The sequence below is a fragment of the Coturnix japonica genome, chromosome 2, assembly GCF_001577835.2.
Source record: "Coturnix japonica isolate 7356 chromosome 2, Coturnix japonica 2.1, whole genome shotgun sequence".
Taxonomy (NCBI): domain Eukaryota; kingdom Metazoa; phylum Chordata; class Aves; order Galliformes; family Phasianidae; genus Coturnix; species Coturnix japonica.
In genome coordinates, this window is record NC_029517.1 from 88,347,535 (window position 1) to 88,365,892 (window position 18,358).

Genomic DNA, 18,358 nt, shown 5'->3' on the forward strand with positions numbered 1-18,358 from the left:
CATACCTACACTCAAGACATCATAAGGGGGCAAAAAATACTTGCAGTACTGGGCTTGAAATCTCCACAGTCTTCTATCCAAGGCCACTCTTTTCTAGATCTCACACTTCATTCTTCTCTCTTTTTATGCTTGGGTCAACTTGAATCTATTTACTAACATTTCCCATCTTTTGCTCCACAAATATCAGAGCGGAAGTAACAGTGATACCCTCATGTAAAAGTAGTCAGTATTTTTGTTATAGCAAAACAATACTGTACTCAGCATTATTTGTGATATATTGAACTATAAGGAAAACTCAACAGGCATAGGCTTTTCTCCCTATAAACGATGCACCAGTTTGGGAAATAATACATCCTGCTTTACTGACCATGTAGGTAACACAAAAAGCTGTCAGCAACATGTTATTGTCAAAGAAGAAAGGTGCAAAAAACACAGAAAAAAGAACAGCACAACCTGCCTTCATAGCAGCCCTATCCCACTCTCCTCACCTTGCAGATGAAACTGAAAGTGCCATTTATCTGAAGCGGAGATGCACATCAGCCTATTAAGAAGATGGGTAGAAAGGAGCAAGGCTATATGGTGTTTGTCTCATGCATTAGCACCCAACACAGCCACGCTATCACGAAGGATTTGCCCTGTGTGAGCAAGGAATACGGCACCAACTGTGCAGCTTCAGACATCTAGGCTGGTGCTGCAAGTGATGAGTAGCAGTGGTGGTTGCTAACAAAAAATCGATACTTTGGGCATATTTGAATGTAAACTCTATCCTAAGCATTTTCTAGCTGTGGAGGAAAACCCTTTGCCTGCTCTGTGGCACCATCTAGTGCTTACAAAATAACAGCTCTCCAGGGAAAACAAGTCCATACCAGGTTAGACTAAGCTCAGAAAAAAAGGAAAATAAGAGAACATAAATGTCTAAAACATTCAAGAGAAGTAGCAGTAACCTGTTTTTCACTTTACAGGTGCGAGGATCCACTTCTGTCACCCTAGTATACAAACATCTTTGCTGAGTAACTTTAAGAGATGCAATATGCAATACCCTGCTATACCCATTAGCATCCTGGTGGAGGGCACAACACAGCCCCAGCCAAGCTCATTATCATTACTCTCTTACTTTCTTTAGATGTACATGCAGACTTACAGCTTTTCTTACTTGTGTTCCATTCTAGCAGCTTTACTGCTGCACCACTGGAAATTATGGCTGACTCTGATACAAAGATATGTCTATCTTCTGGAAGGTGGTCACACATCACTGCCAACAGGTACTGAGCCATGGACAATGGAAAAACAAGCCCGTCTCCAGAGGATGATGACAGAAGATCATTAGCAGACAGCTGGATAGTCCTGCGGAACTCCATTCACAGACTTTAAGCAGTTCCCTTCTGCTCTGGAAAGGAATATCTATTTGCTAACTATTATTATCACTAATAGTTGTTGGCTTTTTTTGGGTAGAGCATGTAATGTTCGTCCCCCTCCCCCTCCCCCCCCCCATTTCTTAACATCCAGAAAACTTCCCCACTCACTATAAAACAAGACAATTAGAAACAAGAAATCTAAAAGTAGTGTTCTATTTGTTGGTTTAACAAAGAACATCTTATTTATTACCATCCTCAGTTTCTTTGTCGCAACGACCAAGAAATGGTTTGCAGCGCACTGGAAAACTTTAGTGCCGTAGAGTCTTCAGCCTTCACGTACTCTAGCAACTTTGACTTTAGAACATCATTCTGTAATCATAGAATTACCCAGGCTGGAAAAGACCTCAAAGCAAACTTCCAACACTTGGGATAGCAGAAGCAGAGCTGTCTTTAGTTATCAAGATAAAGACCAGCATAAACAACATTTTCAATTAGCAGGATCCTTAAATGAAGTCCAACAAGACGTGAAAGTAAGACACAAATGAAGAACAGCAGCACGTGAGACTATTGGATACTGCCCTTTTCAAGTTCTATACTTATTCCTTAAGAATAATTCAGTCACTCAGGGGGGAAAAAAGGGGAAAAAATTACAATTGTGGTTTTTCAAGGGGCAAGAACTACATTTCTGGAACTGACTAAAACTATGTTTGTCCTAAGCTACATTGGAATGATAATATAAATACATCTTGTTATTAACTTACAGCTTTGAGTATCTTCTTTTCTCGTTAAAAGTACTATCAGATTTGCTTTGAAACTGAAAGGAAAAGAAAAAAGAGCAAAACAGATAGAATTAAAGTAAGGCACCTATTAGAAGGTTTAACAAGCTAGAAAAAGGTCACGTAACCAAAGTTTTAAAAGAACAGTTTACAAATTCACACCAATGGTACTTCAAATGCATCCGCTCTTCACTACCTCCATAGGAATTCAGCACATACAGAAATCTACTTATTTTACGTACTTCTAACAGAATCTGTTTCCATTCAAACACAAGTAGCATTCAATGCTGTTAGCATCCCTTCCAACACCTCTCTTACTTACTACAACAAGCTACACTTTGAGAGAAAACAAACAAAAACAGTTAACCTAGAGAGCTGCTTGAACTTACATCAGTGACACTCCAATGTGCAAGCAAAATGCCATAGGCAAAGAATAAATCATTCCAAAACCAAATTAATCTTCCCTTTCACCACATCAAAGATCAAGAAACATCTATGACTTAAACAGTGATGAATTTGCTTCCATGTGCTCTTGCTGCAAAGTAAACACCATCTCAAAACAGCTATCCTTGCTAGAAATTAACATTGTTCTTATTGCTAGAATACCTTCCCCACTGTCAATTGACCCACTATTATTCTGGTCTAGTCACTTCTTTTTGCCTCTAGCAGAGTCCAGAGGTGCACAGGAGACATCTATTACAGTCAGTATCAATACTTAAAGCATAGTTTTGTGCAGGGCTTTCTTCACACCTCTGCTGCTCCATCCATATCCTCGGTACTTTCTCAATTTTAGCATATTCAGGCAAACCTGGGAGTATTCTTCCAGAGGACTTCCAGAGTTTGCTATACATATATAACCAGTCCAAATATGGAAACAAGAACTTTACCTCTGAAGATCCTCCCTCACAAGAAGGTTGTTTTGCTAAACCACAGCTCTGCCTTTCTTATGATCAACTAGTCAAATTAAAATCAAGAACTTGGAGAATCAATTATTTCTTACTCTAAGATGAATTAAGATCTAACAATCACCCAATAAAACAAATTTGTTTTTTGAATATGAGACTTTGGGAAGTGACAACAATCAACCAAAATGTTACAGATGCAAAACATACACATACCTCTTTATTCTGAGCAGAGAGAATTGCAGAAGATGAGTCACTGCCTTGATAACAAGAGTCAGCAGACAGGTACTGAGAGGTCAGTTAGAAAAGCAGAAAACAGTGACATGGACTGTATGCAAAAGTGGACAAGCTGCAATGACTGGCAATACCCAAAACTGAGTCAGAAGGTTCCCAAGATGAAGTCCACCATCACGTATTATACCTGCAAGACCTGGCAACAAAAGCCATAGACAAAAGGCCACAAAATCTGCTTGGGATTACAAAACAAGATTCATTTCCAAATGGTGGCGTTTGGCAGGACCTGCCCAACAACAAGAAAGTTTGCACAAATGTCAGTTTCAAGTTTTATTTTTCACATTGGTGAACCACAGCCTCTTCTCAGAAGCAGCATCTGTAGAACTGTTACAAACACTTTTAATAATCTAATACATCACAGTTTTTGGAAAGGAACAAATGAAGCACAGGTTTCACACTGCAATTGGGCATATTGAGTCATAAGTTACAGATACTTTAGAAATCATCTGATTTTATATACATTACACTGATCATTGCCCGGTCTTCATGCAAATATAATTTTTCTCACAGCCAATGTTGTCTTTAGAAACCTTCTTGCTGAAAATGGTATATTTTCACTTTAAATCACTTAAATGGTATTTACAGAAGTGTGCAAATTGCTTTGAAAGATAGAAACACTTACACATAATATACAGACAGCATCTTCTACAGTTAAACATTTACTAAAAGGCAGATAACATTCCTATCACACTTTCAATGCCTAAAATAGGAGAGTAAGTTATATAAAATAGACCATCTTATTTTCAGACACTTTCATTTCTGCAGATTTGGTCTTCGCAGCAACATTGCAATCAAAGATTAAGATTCTGCTCCCAAGATCTTAAGAAGCCCCTTTAATTTCAACGGCAGCTGAACACGCTTATTACAAGCTACTTTTGCCCCAGATTTTCCACACTTGGCACAGGCTAAAAAGAAAAAAACCTGAGGGAGTGGAGAAAATGGTCTTGCTTCCTTCCCCCCGCAACATGAAGAGCATGCTAACTCATAAATTGTATTTGTAAGGGTCTATTACTGTTGCAAGCACTACAGCAAATAAAGTCTGCAACTTCTACCACAGTATACAAAACTGCCTGTGTGTCTTCTCAGATATATGTAACTGCACACACAAAAAAGCAGACTCCTTGGGACCATTCAACAAAACTAATTTCAGAATCGGAAGCAGCAGGAAAAGCTTGAAGAAAAGTACTTAGTGTTCCCAGTGCTTCTAAATGTGCTTTAAGAAAAAAAAAAATTACGTCATAAAAATTCCCCATAAAAAGTGCATGGTGACCCTTCCTGAACAAATGTGGAAAGCGGAAGCTGGAACACATCACTCCAGTCTCCTCAATGGTGAGGAAAAAGAGTTATGGGGAAGTCTTCAAAACCACCTTTTTTGCATACTAGTAATCACTCTGGGAGGGGGCGGAAAAAGCAATTCACTATCTAAGATTTCATTTAAGATATTCTAGAGGCGTACAAAAACTTCTGTATATATCCTTAATAACAATGGAAATTTAGCTGTCAGACAGTGCAGAACAAAGAACAAAGGTAAGCAACTTTAAAAAGCCCTCAAACAGCTTTTAAAAAAGAACAAACCAAAGCTTACTATATCATTACAAGGAGACAAACCTGATCTATTAAACTGAGTAAAAACTTTAACAGCCACTCGTGTACCCACTGCACTGAATGCTATCCACCTCAAGCAACATATGAGCCCTCAAAGTCCACCTTCATCACAGTGACATCTGATACACTCTATTGAAGACACCCAATTCCTTAACGTGGCACAAACTATATCAACACTTAATACTGTGGTCTACTGCTTACTCAGTTTTGGACATCAACTTAGAGCAGATCTTGGAAAGGTTCTTCTGAAAAGAAAATATATATATATACATATATATATATATATAAAAGGACCACACGTGTAACTTTTAGGGCTGTCAACACTTAAGTATAAAGCAGTCAAATGAATGTGGACAATAAAGAAGTTCGCAGAAGACAGCAACTTGTAATCAAATAAAAACGGAGAAGATGCTCCAAAATATGGTTATTTTGAACACTCAGCTAGTTTGAGGATTGTAAAATCTGTTCTGCTTTGAAAGAAGGAAAATATTTGCAGATGAGATTAACTAGCCAATGAACACCTGAAACACTAAGCTCAACCACAGTGCTGAAAATTTCACCTAAGTTTTCACTAGATATTGTCCCCAGTGCTTTATTTTCAATACACATTACCTGCTACCTTTAGTTTCTTTTTTGATAACAACGTGCATCAGAAACAGTGCTAGAAAGGTTGCCAATGACTTCCATTCCTAGCGTGTACATTACAAACACTGTGTACAAACATATTCTGAAAGACTTAGGTCTATTATTTTCTTAAAGTGAAATGTGTGCAGCTATATATTCAAGCTTGTGAAACTGCTCCATATTAGCTGGCTTAGTATTTTCTACAATCACGTGGATATTACTTGCTATATTTAGGATACTAGAATATATATTCCAGTATATATTCCACAGCGGGGAATATTTGTTAACTGAATGTTCTTAGTGATTATACTAGTGGAAAATATGTCTGCCAGTATTCCTTAAATAACATTAAAGAGGAGATGAATATCCAGACAAATAACCTTACATTCAACTTTGGGAAGAAAAAAAGACCCACAAACATTATTGGCACCAAAAAAAGTGTCAGCTTGAAATCCAGTACTTGAGATGTTGTGTTGTTCTCCTTACCCTGTGCTTCTCTTCAGAACTTTGGTTTCTTTTTAAACTATGCTTTTACTAAAAATTTCCTTCCATTTTTCTCCCCATCAACGGAAGGCAGAGCACTGAAGAAGTTCCTACCAGATAGGAAATGAAATTCAAAGATGTTACAAGATGATAGGTATAATCATGCTTTTTCTCCTTTTTTTTTTTTTGTAGCCAAAAGCTGCCCAGTTAACATCAGCATTCCCATATCACAATTGCAATGAAGCTCTGGTAAATCTGGTACCTTTGGATATGCTCAGCATCACAAATACATTGGATATTTAACATAACATAGGTTTGCAGCTAGCACAGTCCACCAGAATATTCATCTTCTTCCTCATCAGCATGAGAGCCCACTGTGGCTGGTCCTCTTGTTTTATCTTGTGTAGCATTTGGAGATTTCTTCTTGATTCCACCTCCCGGGACCACCAAGGTAAGACCAAGCTTGGCATACTAATAATAAAAATACAAGTTTACTTTCTGTACTATTACATTCAGCACAGAAAACAGATAGATGCAGCTTTCAGAGTATATTTATAATAAGAATAATAAAGATTAGAATATCCCCTGTGTTCAATATCTACTTTACTTTATGGCTTTCCTATCCTTGTACTTCCTGCTTATTAGTTAAAAGTGCGATCATTAAAAAAAAATATGGACTTCTTAAAATGGAAAAACTTTCCGTAACTAATGATTTGCTAGAGAATAAGCATAAAAAGAAAAACAAGCCAACATCAAACAAAGCCATCACATTCATTTTGTAATGCTTATGCACACATAGCACCAAATTGGTATTTATGAGATAAAACAAAGTTCCGGCCCTATGAAGAACCAATGAAAAGCAAACTGTGTTTTGGTCAATTAGACTCTTCAGACTGATAACAAACTGCTAGTTTACTTAGGCCTTCCCACCATAAGAATGTAACAGCAGTGTCAGACTACAGAAGTCAGGCAGTAAAGTAAAATAAATAAATAAATAAATAATAAATAAATAAATGTAAAGTTCACAAGATAAGATTACCAAGCAAGTCACAAAAAATACATAGATCCTTCTCTCCTTATTTTCCTAGAGTAGAAAAAAAGTCTCTCAAACTGAGCAAGCAAAAACTACCACAAAATTACAAATAATCTGCAAGAACCGCCTACTTACATCATTGTCCATGTATTTGAAGAGAGGCAAGTTACAGACTTCAGAAACTTGATCCTGATCTTGCTGATCATATCCTTCCAGAAGTTGCTCTAGTGCTGCACAGTCTTCACTTCCATTAAATCCAGGTATACTGAAGGAAATTAACAGCTCATTTAAGACATTTCAGCAATCTACTTGGTGCTCAGGTGGAACACAGATCATATCCATAAGCTTCAACTTCCAGCAACACTAGATTGCTGAGAATCAGACCACAATCCTATGAAGAGTATTAGAATTTTTCTATTTTTCCTGACTAGTCAATAAGATTTTCTTCCAATTGATATGCAGGAAAAAAAATATGTAATCAGTTTCTATATAAAATACAGACTGAAGACATAGAAAATATGACCAAGATGTTTCAAGACAGATCTTCAAAAAATTGCTTTGAAAAATAATGATTTAACTTAGATATCTGATCAAGTCACTTCACTTAAAACATAGTTTAAGTAAAAACATCATGTTTCAGTATTTTGTTACTGAAGTCCTAATGAAAGCTGAAACAAGAGACCTGCATGAAAGCCTCTGGAGTTTGTGGCTAGGAACATTAATCCAGACTTGACATCAGAAATTTCTCTTGGATGTATGAGGACTATGTTGTTCAATCCCTTCTATCAAAACGGATCAGTTCTTACTTTCTAAATCATCTTCCAGTTCAGACAACTATTAATGAAAAAATGCAAAAATAAAGAAATCTTGCTTTTCTTTTAACATATGACAAGAGCAAGTTCTACATCAACATAACCAGAAATGCAGTAACTCCCATACTACACCTTTTTCTTTTGTTACAACAAACCTTTAGATGAATATTTTCCTCAGTCTAATTACCATAGTACACAGTTCCAATGATTGTACTAGGATGCTACTAATGAGCGTTAAAACTGCATTCCACATTTCCATTCACAAACTACAATGAAAAGTTAAAATTAGACATTTTTAAGGGCTTCAACAAGACAGAAAGGTTTTAATAATAATTACAATAAATCAGAACATCCAGAATTCCTCATTTTTAATCCCAACTATTTGTTTATGGACGTTTGGTGGCCCTGCCAGGCAGGGGGGTTGGGATTTCATGATCCTTGAGGTCCCTTCCAACCCAGGTCATTCTGTGATTCTGTTTACAACAGGCAGCCCACTTCTGCTCCATTTGAAAGAGACATACAAAAGAATTCTAACCACAAGAGTATTCCTCTCAGCTTTTAACAAGGAAAAAACAGAAAGAACTTCTAATCTGCATCTCATTTCATCTGTTGCTCTGAAGTGCTTCTTTATGACTGACTTTATCACATGCTAATTACTGCTGAACCCACTACTGAAAGAGTGAAAAAATCTCCTGACAGCTGGCTACCTAACGGACAACGCTATTGTACTTCAAGTAAACAGACTTGGAGGCTCAGAACTTATTGACAGAGGTTTCCTTTGGTTTTTCATAATAGTTCTATATTAATGAAACAGTCAGCTTGAGATTTTAAAATATGAGGCAGACTTACCTATAGCTTTCCCTCACACACCTTTCTGCAGCAACATAATCATTTCTGTGAAGGTGAACTAAGACTTGAGCAATAGTTTTCTAAACAAAACAAGAAACACAGAGGGGAAAAAAACATAAAACAGATTCAATTTTAGAATGAAATTAAGACAGTTGGAACTACACTATGATAAAGTAGTAAGCCCCAAATCTTCAGCTGGTATGAAACAGTTTACCTCCTCTAACGCTGTAATGAACTCTTGCATCAAACTTGCTCGTGCTTTTTTCCTTATGTGATTTCCTACACAAGTCATATGTTGATTACAAACTCAAAACAATCAAAAATTCTTATTTAGGACACAAAGTAATTATTTCTACTAAGAATCCTGAATAAATGACATCAAGGTAAATGCAGATGAGAAGACAATCCTTGTGAAAGAAAAAAGCAATATAAAAACATCCACAATTCTCACCCATCCAGTTTCAAAATAAATCAACTCACATTCCAGAAGAGAAAACTGGGCTTATTCAAATTAATTTGAAGGCTTGTATAGCAATTATTATAATTCAGTATTTTTGATAGCTTCCACAGATAAATGGCATCCTATCAACATTATAGCAGTGAAAAACAAGAGGTCAAGGAAGCATGAACAACCACACATTCTCCTTATCTGGCAATCAATGTATCTCTGAATCAAGAGGTACATGATGTCAGACAGAATTCAGCCACTACTTTATGTTAGTTCAGAAAACCTTGAAATATCCCACCAGAAATTATCATTTAGATTTTTACCTTATAGCATGTTGGATAATTTTCAATTTCCTTATAAATACTTTTTTCCTTTTGAAGGGACAATGCAGCCTCATCCAATCTAAATTGAAACAAAAACAAGGAGTACCAGTGCCAGGAAACAAAAATAATGAACCCAGAGCTCATAGTGAGCTGTTTAATACACATGTGAGTTTTCCTTAATAAGAAGCAACATAGCTAAAATCAGCTGCAGATCTTAATAACAGCAGTTATATATAAGGTCAGCAATCCCTTTTACATACATGAAGGCTAACATCATGTTCGGTATTAATTCAGACCCAGCTTTTCACAACATCATACAAGATACATGCTTCATAACACACTCTGATAGATTCCTGTATGTCATGAAGTTGCTGTAAGTCCAATGTCTAGGAAGTACCAATGGAAATCATAGTAACTGTTTTCTAGTTTGAAAATTCCTTTTAACCACTATGTTAAACTTCTTGAAATGCACAATTGCACATGAATGGCAATGTAACAGAGCAAGCAAGAATTTCACGTGTACTAAAGTTACATTGGCTTGCTCTTTCATGGAAAGATTTTAAAGTTACTTTAAAAATTTATCTTTCCAACTAACACTGCACAATAAAGTTTCTTGTGAGTAGTCAAACAGATGCAAACAATTTCATAAAAGAACTATATAGCAAGTCTAAGCTGAACCACAGGTCAGGTCTGGTGACAGAAATCCATGCTTCAATTAAGATGCCACGGAGAATCCAAGGCAGATTCTCAGCCTGGGATTAGATTGCTGCCAACAGATTACTTTCCTAAGATTAATTTCCCTGTTTTATATTCCATAGCTGTGAAAGACTTCCAAATTCTTTCTACAAATAAGTGCCTGAAAAAGTCTCCTGAACTTCTTTAACAACTAAACTGATGTACACCCTTTAAAGCTGTACTAACAAAGAAAGAGGAAACAAAGTCCTACAGTGAAACTGCCCTTTGAAATACAGATTCAACTACATGTAAGCAGAAAACTACATAAGAAATACCTGCGTCCTCTGACTAGAAGTCTTGATGCTTTCCCCAACATTTCTAATGCTTGCCGTAAACGTTCTTCATTCTAGAGAAGGGCAAAAAGAATTCACATGCTCCTATCTTCTTTGCACAGGATTAAGACCATTAGACCTTAACCTAACTATGTTGTCTGTAACTGAGAACAACTGTTCCGCTATACCAACAGTTTGTATACTCAATGGAAAAAAAAACAAGGAGTATTAGCGCACCAAAGGCACACAGTCAGCTGCTATATGGATCTGGAGAGCAAAGGAGTATCAACGCAAACTTACTAATCCAGTAATTCAGTTGAATTTTAAGCAAACTCTTCTTCTTGTGCCTCCAAGGGTTTCAAACTGTTTTAAGCTACAGGACTGCACAGCAGCCATATTCCCCACCCTCTGGGCTGCCCAACACGAGGCAGAAAAACTTGACAACACACAGAATTTACATTTGGTCAAGTCCCAAAATGAGAAAAGAACTGACTTCCTATAATGTCAAAAAAACAACTTAGAAGCCAGCTTACTTCAAACACTGATGCTGCTTGCTGATAAAGCTGTACAGCCTTCTCTGGGCTCACGTTTTCTATTAACCTGTAATAAACATAAATCATTTCTCAGATAAAAGCATCAAAGAGACAGAGAAGAAAAGCAAGGAGATACCTCTGCCCCACATTTATTCTGGTCACCAATACTATAAACTTACTTCCCAGCCCGTTCCAGTGCAATGGCTGCTGTATCCGGTGTCCCGTTCTCCAGGTACATCATGCTGGCTTTCTCTATCAGCTGAACAGCTTCAGGGAGTCTCTGCATCTCCTGCAGAGACAGTCAGAGGGACACTGCTGTCAGTAACTGCGGTCATGAAACAACGATAACACCATATACATGGTGTATACCATATATATTACAGCATTTCAGCTTATAAGAAAAAGTGACAAAACACAACAGTACAGAAACGTGCCTTCCATATTATCAAATATTTGTGAAGAACAAGTTTAGCAGTGATTCTGATACACTTTTTATGTTCTTTTGAATAACCACAGAGAGAGGAACTAACAGGCAGCCTTCTCACACCCAGAGTCAGAGTAACCAGGTGATTTCCTCAGTAAATCTTGTCATAATTATAAACAAAAAGTTCTCGTTTTCAATCTTTAATTTACATCTTTTCATCTTTAAAATCTAATTTAACTAGCAGCTACACAGCACCTAAGCAACACACATTTAAAGATTCTGGTGACATACCACCTACCCTATGTCAAGTGAGTAGAAATCCTTTTCTTTCATATAAATACCTCAAGCAAAAATGTTAATTCCACTATCCTCTGAAACCAGTACTGCTGGAGCAAACAGGCAAAACAAGACTGCCTTGTCACACTGCAGCTTAAAACTGCCAGACACTTATTTTCCTTTCAGAAATTACAAGATCAACATAATCCTCTTCCAGTGAGTTCCTTGATTCTCCCACTCCTCTTTTCAGAATTCTCTTTTACTGATATAACATCAGTTAAAAACAAAAAACAAACAGTATTTGGTCAATGGTGAAAACAATGCAACAGACTTAGACCTTTCATTTCTCTTGCTCCAATCCACTGCTCACCTAAGTAGTAATTAGTTCCTTCCCAACGTAAGGCACCTTTCCTTCTTCAAAAGAAAACACAAAAATGTTTCCAATTAAAAAGAAATTGAAAAAAGCCTTGAAAAAAGAAGGCTGAGAGGGGACTTGATACAGGTTTATAAATACCTGAGGTGTGGGAGCCACAGTGGTGAGGCTGGTCTCTTTTCAGTAGTGCGTGGGGACAGGACTAGGGGTAATGGGCTGAAACTTCAGCATAGGAAGTTCCGCACGAATGTGCACAAGAACTTCTTTACAGTGAGGGTGACAGAGCACTGGAACAGGCTGCCCAGGGAGGTGGTGGAGTCTCCTTCTCTGGAGATATTCAAGACCTGCCTGGACGCCTACCTGTGTGACGTGGTGTAGGGAGCCTGCTTTGGCAGGGGGGTTGGACTCGATGATCTCTGGAGGTCCCTTCCAACACCTACAATTCCGTGATTCTGTGAAAAATAGTTTCCCTAAACTACATGAGGGTATTGGTGGGGACTATAAGTCAAACAAAGAACATCACTGCCATATACAGCTTGCTTGCATATATGTGTAAAATGTAAAAGAGAACTTTTAAATAAAAACTAGTAATGAAAATACCTTTAGCATCATGCCGGCTTGTTCATAAGCTCTGCAGAGAAAAAGTTTACAATTTAGATACTGTATATTTCAGCAAGCTGTAACTACACAGCAGAAGTTAACCTGCATCAGCAACCACTTCACTGTTAATATTTAACAAACTGAAGAGGTTTTGAGTGCTTTAATTTAATGAGACGTGTATGATTAGCTTTCATAAAGTATTTCAACTACACAATTACTGCTCTCCAAAACAAAAGAGACCTGCAGGCAATACTTAGATTATGTCATCACCCACTTGCTCTGAAGTATCTTTATCTACATTTCTATATAAGCAAAACAGTGCAAAACGTCAAATTTATAGAAAGTTTACCTAAGAAAAAGCACTTGGTACAAAAATCTACGAAAGATTGTCAAAATACTAATTTCTTCAGAGAGCCATTGCAGGTTTTCAGACTTTCCTTGCCCAGGCTTTCATTAAACTAATTTTGAAATGGTGAAATCACTGGAACTGAGTCACTTACTAGAGACCAAAATGACAGCTCATGCTTGTACTATAAGTTAAAAAAAAAACCCTCTGGATTACTCAGTGCATCCATACTTACTTGGCAGCATGAAAGAGACTGGAAGTAACGTTGTCAAGTCAAGGACAAATGCCATAAAGCAGAAAAATCAACAGCATACAAAATCTTACAGAAGTATTAGTTTCAAAGCAAGGAATCCAGTAACGCAAATAGAACCTGCAAAGTCTCTAGGCAAAGTATTAAAAAAAAAGCAGCATCTAAGGACAGAATAAATGCAAAATATTAGATAATTGCACATATAAGGTTGTAAAAATGTACATTTATTTAAAAAATGCTCCCTGGTTACCAAATGTTACCACAAGCACTGTATTGTTAGCCACATTTAGTTAATACTATCCATTCATAGATACTTAAAAGTGCTTATATAAATTTATAATGCAGTACATAAGCATTTCAGGCACCTCTACTCTACACTGGTGAGACCTCATCTGGAGTACTGCATCCAGGTGTGGAGTGCTCAGTACAGGAGACACACCGACCTGTTGGAGAGCACACAGAGGGCCACAAATATGACCCAGAGAATGGAACACCTCTCCTATGAGGACAGGCTGAGAGATCTGGGGCTGTTCAGCCTGGAGAAAAAGAGGCTCCAAGGAGATCTGACAGCAACTTTTCAGTATCTACAGAGGGACTTTAAGAACAAAGAAGACAAAAACTCTAGCAGAGTCTGTTGAAAATGGACAAGGTGAAGTGGTTTTAAACTGAAAAAGGGGAGATTTAGATCGGATGTAAGGGAGAAGTTTTTCACAGTAAGGATAATAAGGCATTGAAACAGGTTGTTCAGAGAGATGGTGGATGTCCCATGCCTGGAGACACTCAAGAACAAACTGGAGGATGCTGTGAACAACCTGATGTGTCCCTACTCATTTCAAGGGAGTTGGACTAGGTGACCTTTAAGGGTCCTGCCAACTCAAACAGTTCTGTGCTTGTATATCACTCAGAACAGATTTTCTAATCAAGAGGTCTTCAGCTTTCCTATTCACAGCACACAGTCCTTTGAAAGAGAACCTTCTTAGACCGACAACATGAGCAAAGATATTAATTTTTCAATCCACTACTCAATTCTAAATAGCAAGTAACTTCTTGGAAAATAAAAGTAATGAAAAGATACGCTTTGTTGTTTTCATGTGCTTCAGCTTCTCGTAAACAGGCTTCCCTTGCCTGGTCAAACTGCTTGGCATTCTTAAAGGCAACAGCTGCAAGAAACCAAAGATGAAGTTCTCATTTACAGCTTGCCTTTTCTTTTTTTAATCACATCTGCTAAAGTATTCAATCATCCAAACACGCAAGCAGGCACTTTAGACAAACTGAATGGCTTGCTAAATTGTAGCCAGAAAATCCCACCACAGGGTTGAATTAGCCACCCAATTGGTCCCCAGTGATAGGACAAGAGGCAACTGGCACAAACTGGAACATAGGAAATCCCATCAAAACATGAGATTGGAAAAATTCTGTACTTTGATGGTGACAGAGCATTGGAACAGGAGGGCCAGAGAGGTCACAGAGTCCTCTTTTCTGGAGACATTCAAGACTCATCTGTACACTTTCCAGTGTACATGGGTATAAATTACTATTAACAAGAAGAAAAAAATCAGAGTTCCATATTCAGTATGACACCTGTTAACAGGAAAGGAGGAAAGAAATCTTACCGTGTCCAGAGGAAAAAGAAATTACACCACAAACTAAAAATGCCTCTACCTTATTAAAACTCTCTTAGGTCAGGCAATCCAAATGATGGTGAAAAAGTTTTAAGAACAAATAGAATTTTTGTTATTTGGGAATATCATGTGATTTGGGGGTTGGCAAGTGAAAAGAGGAAAGCTTTAATGTTATGATATGTATTAAGATTCAACATATTAGCAGTAAACTTGAAAAGAATAAATTTTTTGCAATTAGTATTGACTTCCAAGTACAACTTGAGATTTTACAGTGCTAAGAACATTTATCTTCCTCATTACTATAGTCTTCGCAACAGTTGTACTTATACAGGAATATACTAAAACTAAGTAAAATATTATTGGAAATGAAGCTTAAAAACTATAAAACCATAAAGCACGCGCCCATATTTACAGTCACACATACCTGCCTTCCCGTATTCAGTAGCTGCACTATCATAATCTGGTTTCCATTTTAAGAATCCAGTTTTCAAGCTAAAATGTAAGAAGAAAGGACTATTAACAGCGAGTAACGCCTTTGTGTTTCACCTCTGAAGTACTTCATTTAGATTTAAAACATCAGACAGCCTGATATGTCTGTAGCAGCTTATGGTACTTACTGATCCCACACATACACAAATACAGGGCCCTGAGCAGCTAAGCTGGTGGGTGGCAGCCCTGCCCAAGGAACAGGGTGGGATATGAGGTTCTTTCCAACATAAGTCATTCTGTGGTTCCATGAATTATGTGAGTCATCAATGCTGACCTCAGTATTATACTTATATCCTTAAAAAAAGGCATGCATACAAAACTACAGCTCTAGAGGCCGCTGACACAGACACTCCAGATGTATTACATGCTTAGTAACGAAATGAGTTAAAATGAATTCCACCAAAAGGCGTAGTGCTCAGGTAACGTAAAGAAGCCACCTGGCACACACTGCTGTTCTGAAGCATCCTCTGAAGCTGCCTGCCAACTGCCATACGTAGACATTAGGCCCACTAAGCAAAGTGCCCGTACTACTGAGGCCACCCGTAAACAAACAGACCCCCAAAGCCCCGCCTCAGACAGGCCATATCCCCCGCTGCCCTCCCTTTCCAGCCCAGGTCACGTCGCCGGCAGCTGCTGAGCCCACGGGAGGATCACGGGCAGCCTACATCTCCCACAGCACTCCGCCTCACCAGCCCAGCGGGCAGGAGAGGAGCCCCGAACGCTGAAGCGCCCACGGCCTCGCCCGCTTCTTGTTGCCGACATGCCCAGCCCAATCCCCGCTCACTATTTCTCCGCTTTCGCGATGTGCTCCAGGGCCTCGTTAATCTTCTGAGCCGCCATCGTGACTGCAGCTACGGAACGCCGCAGGGCTCACGGCGCGTCCGGGGGCGGGGATGAGAGCTGCGCCTTCTCACTGCGCCTGCGCCATCTTGGGGGGCGGGATCTGCTGCTGACGGCAGCTGTTGGTAACGTGACTGCCTCAGGGTGACGCTGTGTGGTGCTCCTCCATGAGCAACCTGTGCCCCTCTTTCTGAGAAGAAATCACAGAATTATCAAGGTTGGAAAAGAACTAGAAGATCATCTAGTCCAACCGTTACCAGTACTTCCTAGCTAAATCATATTTATCAACACAACATCCTGACGTTTCTTGAACACTCCCATGGTCGGTGACTCCACCACCTCCCTGGGCAGTGCATTCCAATGCCTGAGTACCCTTTCCGAGAAGTAATACTTCCTAATGTTCAGCCTGAATCTCCCCTGGCGCAGCTTAAAACCATTCCCTCTAGTTCTGTCATCGATTACACGAGAGAAGAGGTCAACCACAAGCTCACTACAACCTCCCTTCAGGATGTTATAGAGAAAATGTTTCCTGATGGCCAACCTGAACCTCCCCTGCCATGACAAGGCCTTTATCTCTCATCCAAAGCAGGAGAAATGATTGGTGTTCTGGCCTCTGTGGGCTACAGTGATCCACAAGTTATACACTCGGTAACTGCACTGAAAATGCTGAGGTCTGCATTGCTGCCCGTATTTTGATTTTCTGCTACTTCTTGTTTTCATAATCTGAAATGTCAGAAAGCTGATATGGAATCAGAATGGCTTGGGTTGGAAGGGACCTCAAAGCATACCCAGCCCCAACCCATTATAGGCAGGGCTGCTACCCACCAGCTCAGCTGCCCAGGGCCCCATCCAGCCTGGCCTTGAGTACCTCCAGGGTTGGGGCACCCAAAAAATGCTATGTACATGTCAGTTACACCGTTCTGAATTGCTTTCCTATCCTTTACCATTTCCAGCATTCCCCTGATGATATGGACGTTTTTTTCTTCTAACTTTAGTTCTTGCACTACCCTGGAGATGCTATCTATAGCAGATGGTGGAAAATCCCCATTGTGTTATGTATTATTCTGTATTCTGTAACAAAGTAGGAAAGAAGGTAGCATTTGTAGCAGGTGAATAAAAAGAAATCATAAAGCTAATGCATTAACAGGCAGAATAATCTCAGAGAGCGCTTCTGAAGCACCCAGTGAGTAACCTGTTCTCCTGTTTGTTTGTGGTAGTGTTCCTGGCCAGCTGTGTTCCCTGGGTTATAAAGAGCTGCTGACTTTTTTGTGAGGCTACACACGTGCACTGTCTGGTTACACTTTATGCTGGAATGACCAGACAACACATTTCCAGGACTAGTATTAAATGAAATAGGATATTCCTGGGTAGCTTTTATTTTGTAGACACAGAACCTCCAGAGATTTTACATCTGGGAAGGATCATATCACAGCATCTGGTACTTGCCTGTGAACTGGAATTTGGTATTTAAAAATACCCAGGCACGGTGTGACAAATTTTTACAGGGATAGCATTCAGAATGACAAGCTTTTATAAGTGCAGGCTTACAACTTCTGTTTACTAGATACATGTGAATTCTGCAGATAGCTGCACTGATAGCAGCTGTTGATTAGTAATCAGTCCTCAGCTGTTTGTCATGACTCCTTGTAGAGGGTTTCTGTCTCCCACCTCAACACTTCTCATACACACATCAACCATAGGCAGACTATTGAAATTGAGCTGCATAAACTATCACAGTTCATTTTATCTGAAAGAGCTTTGAAAATACCTGTGTGTTTGTGGGGTGTAACCTCTGGGTAGATGCTGGAGGCAGGTATCTTCCACCACAGTGTCTGGGTCCAGTGCAGAGACAGCCAAGGATTCCTTCAGAGAACTCTTGTAAGGAATTGTCAAGATGACTGTGGTTAAATTTGTTTCCTGATTAATTCTTACTTTTCTTTGCTGTTAAGATGTCACGTGCTCGTCCAGAAAGTCAGGAGTGACTGCAGTGAACTGTATTTTAAATCAGCTGCTGAATCCTATCTACTGCTCCGCTGGATCTGGAAGGAGAATTTCAGTTTTCCGAGATCTGGATTTCCAAGTTCTGTCTGACAC

At 38.9% G+C, this 18,358-nt stretch overlaps 1 protein-coding gene across 1 annotated transcript; it reads right to left on the minus strand.

The window, feature by feature from the left end:
• Positions 1 to 3,582: 3,582 nt before the first annotated feature.
• On the minus strand, positions 3,583 to 16,354 carry NAPG (NSF attachment protein gamma). Its single transcript, XM_015855357.2, has 12 exons — positions 16,209 to 16,354; positions 15,360 to 15,427; positions 14,389 to 14,473; positions 13,299 to 13,316; positions 12,718 to 12,748; positions 11,224 to 11,333; positions 11,045 to 11,111; positions 10,515 to 10,585; positions 9,505 to 9,583; positions 8,734 to 8,813; positions 7,208 to 7,337; positions 3,583 to 6,510 (listed from the first exon to the last, which is right to left on the minus strand). The coding sequence occupies exons 1-12, from the start codon at positions 16,262 to 16,264 to the stop codon at positions 6,361 to 6,363; spliced, it is 945 nt and encodes a 314-aa protein (XP_015710843.1). The 5' UTR covers positions 16,265 to 16,354; the 3' UTR covers positions 3,583 to 6,360.
• Between the last annotated feature and the right edge of the window lie 2,004 nt (positions 16,355 to 18,358).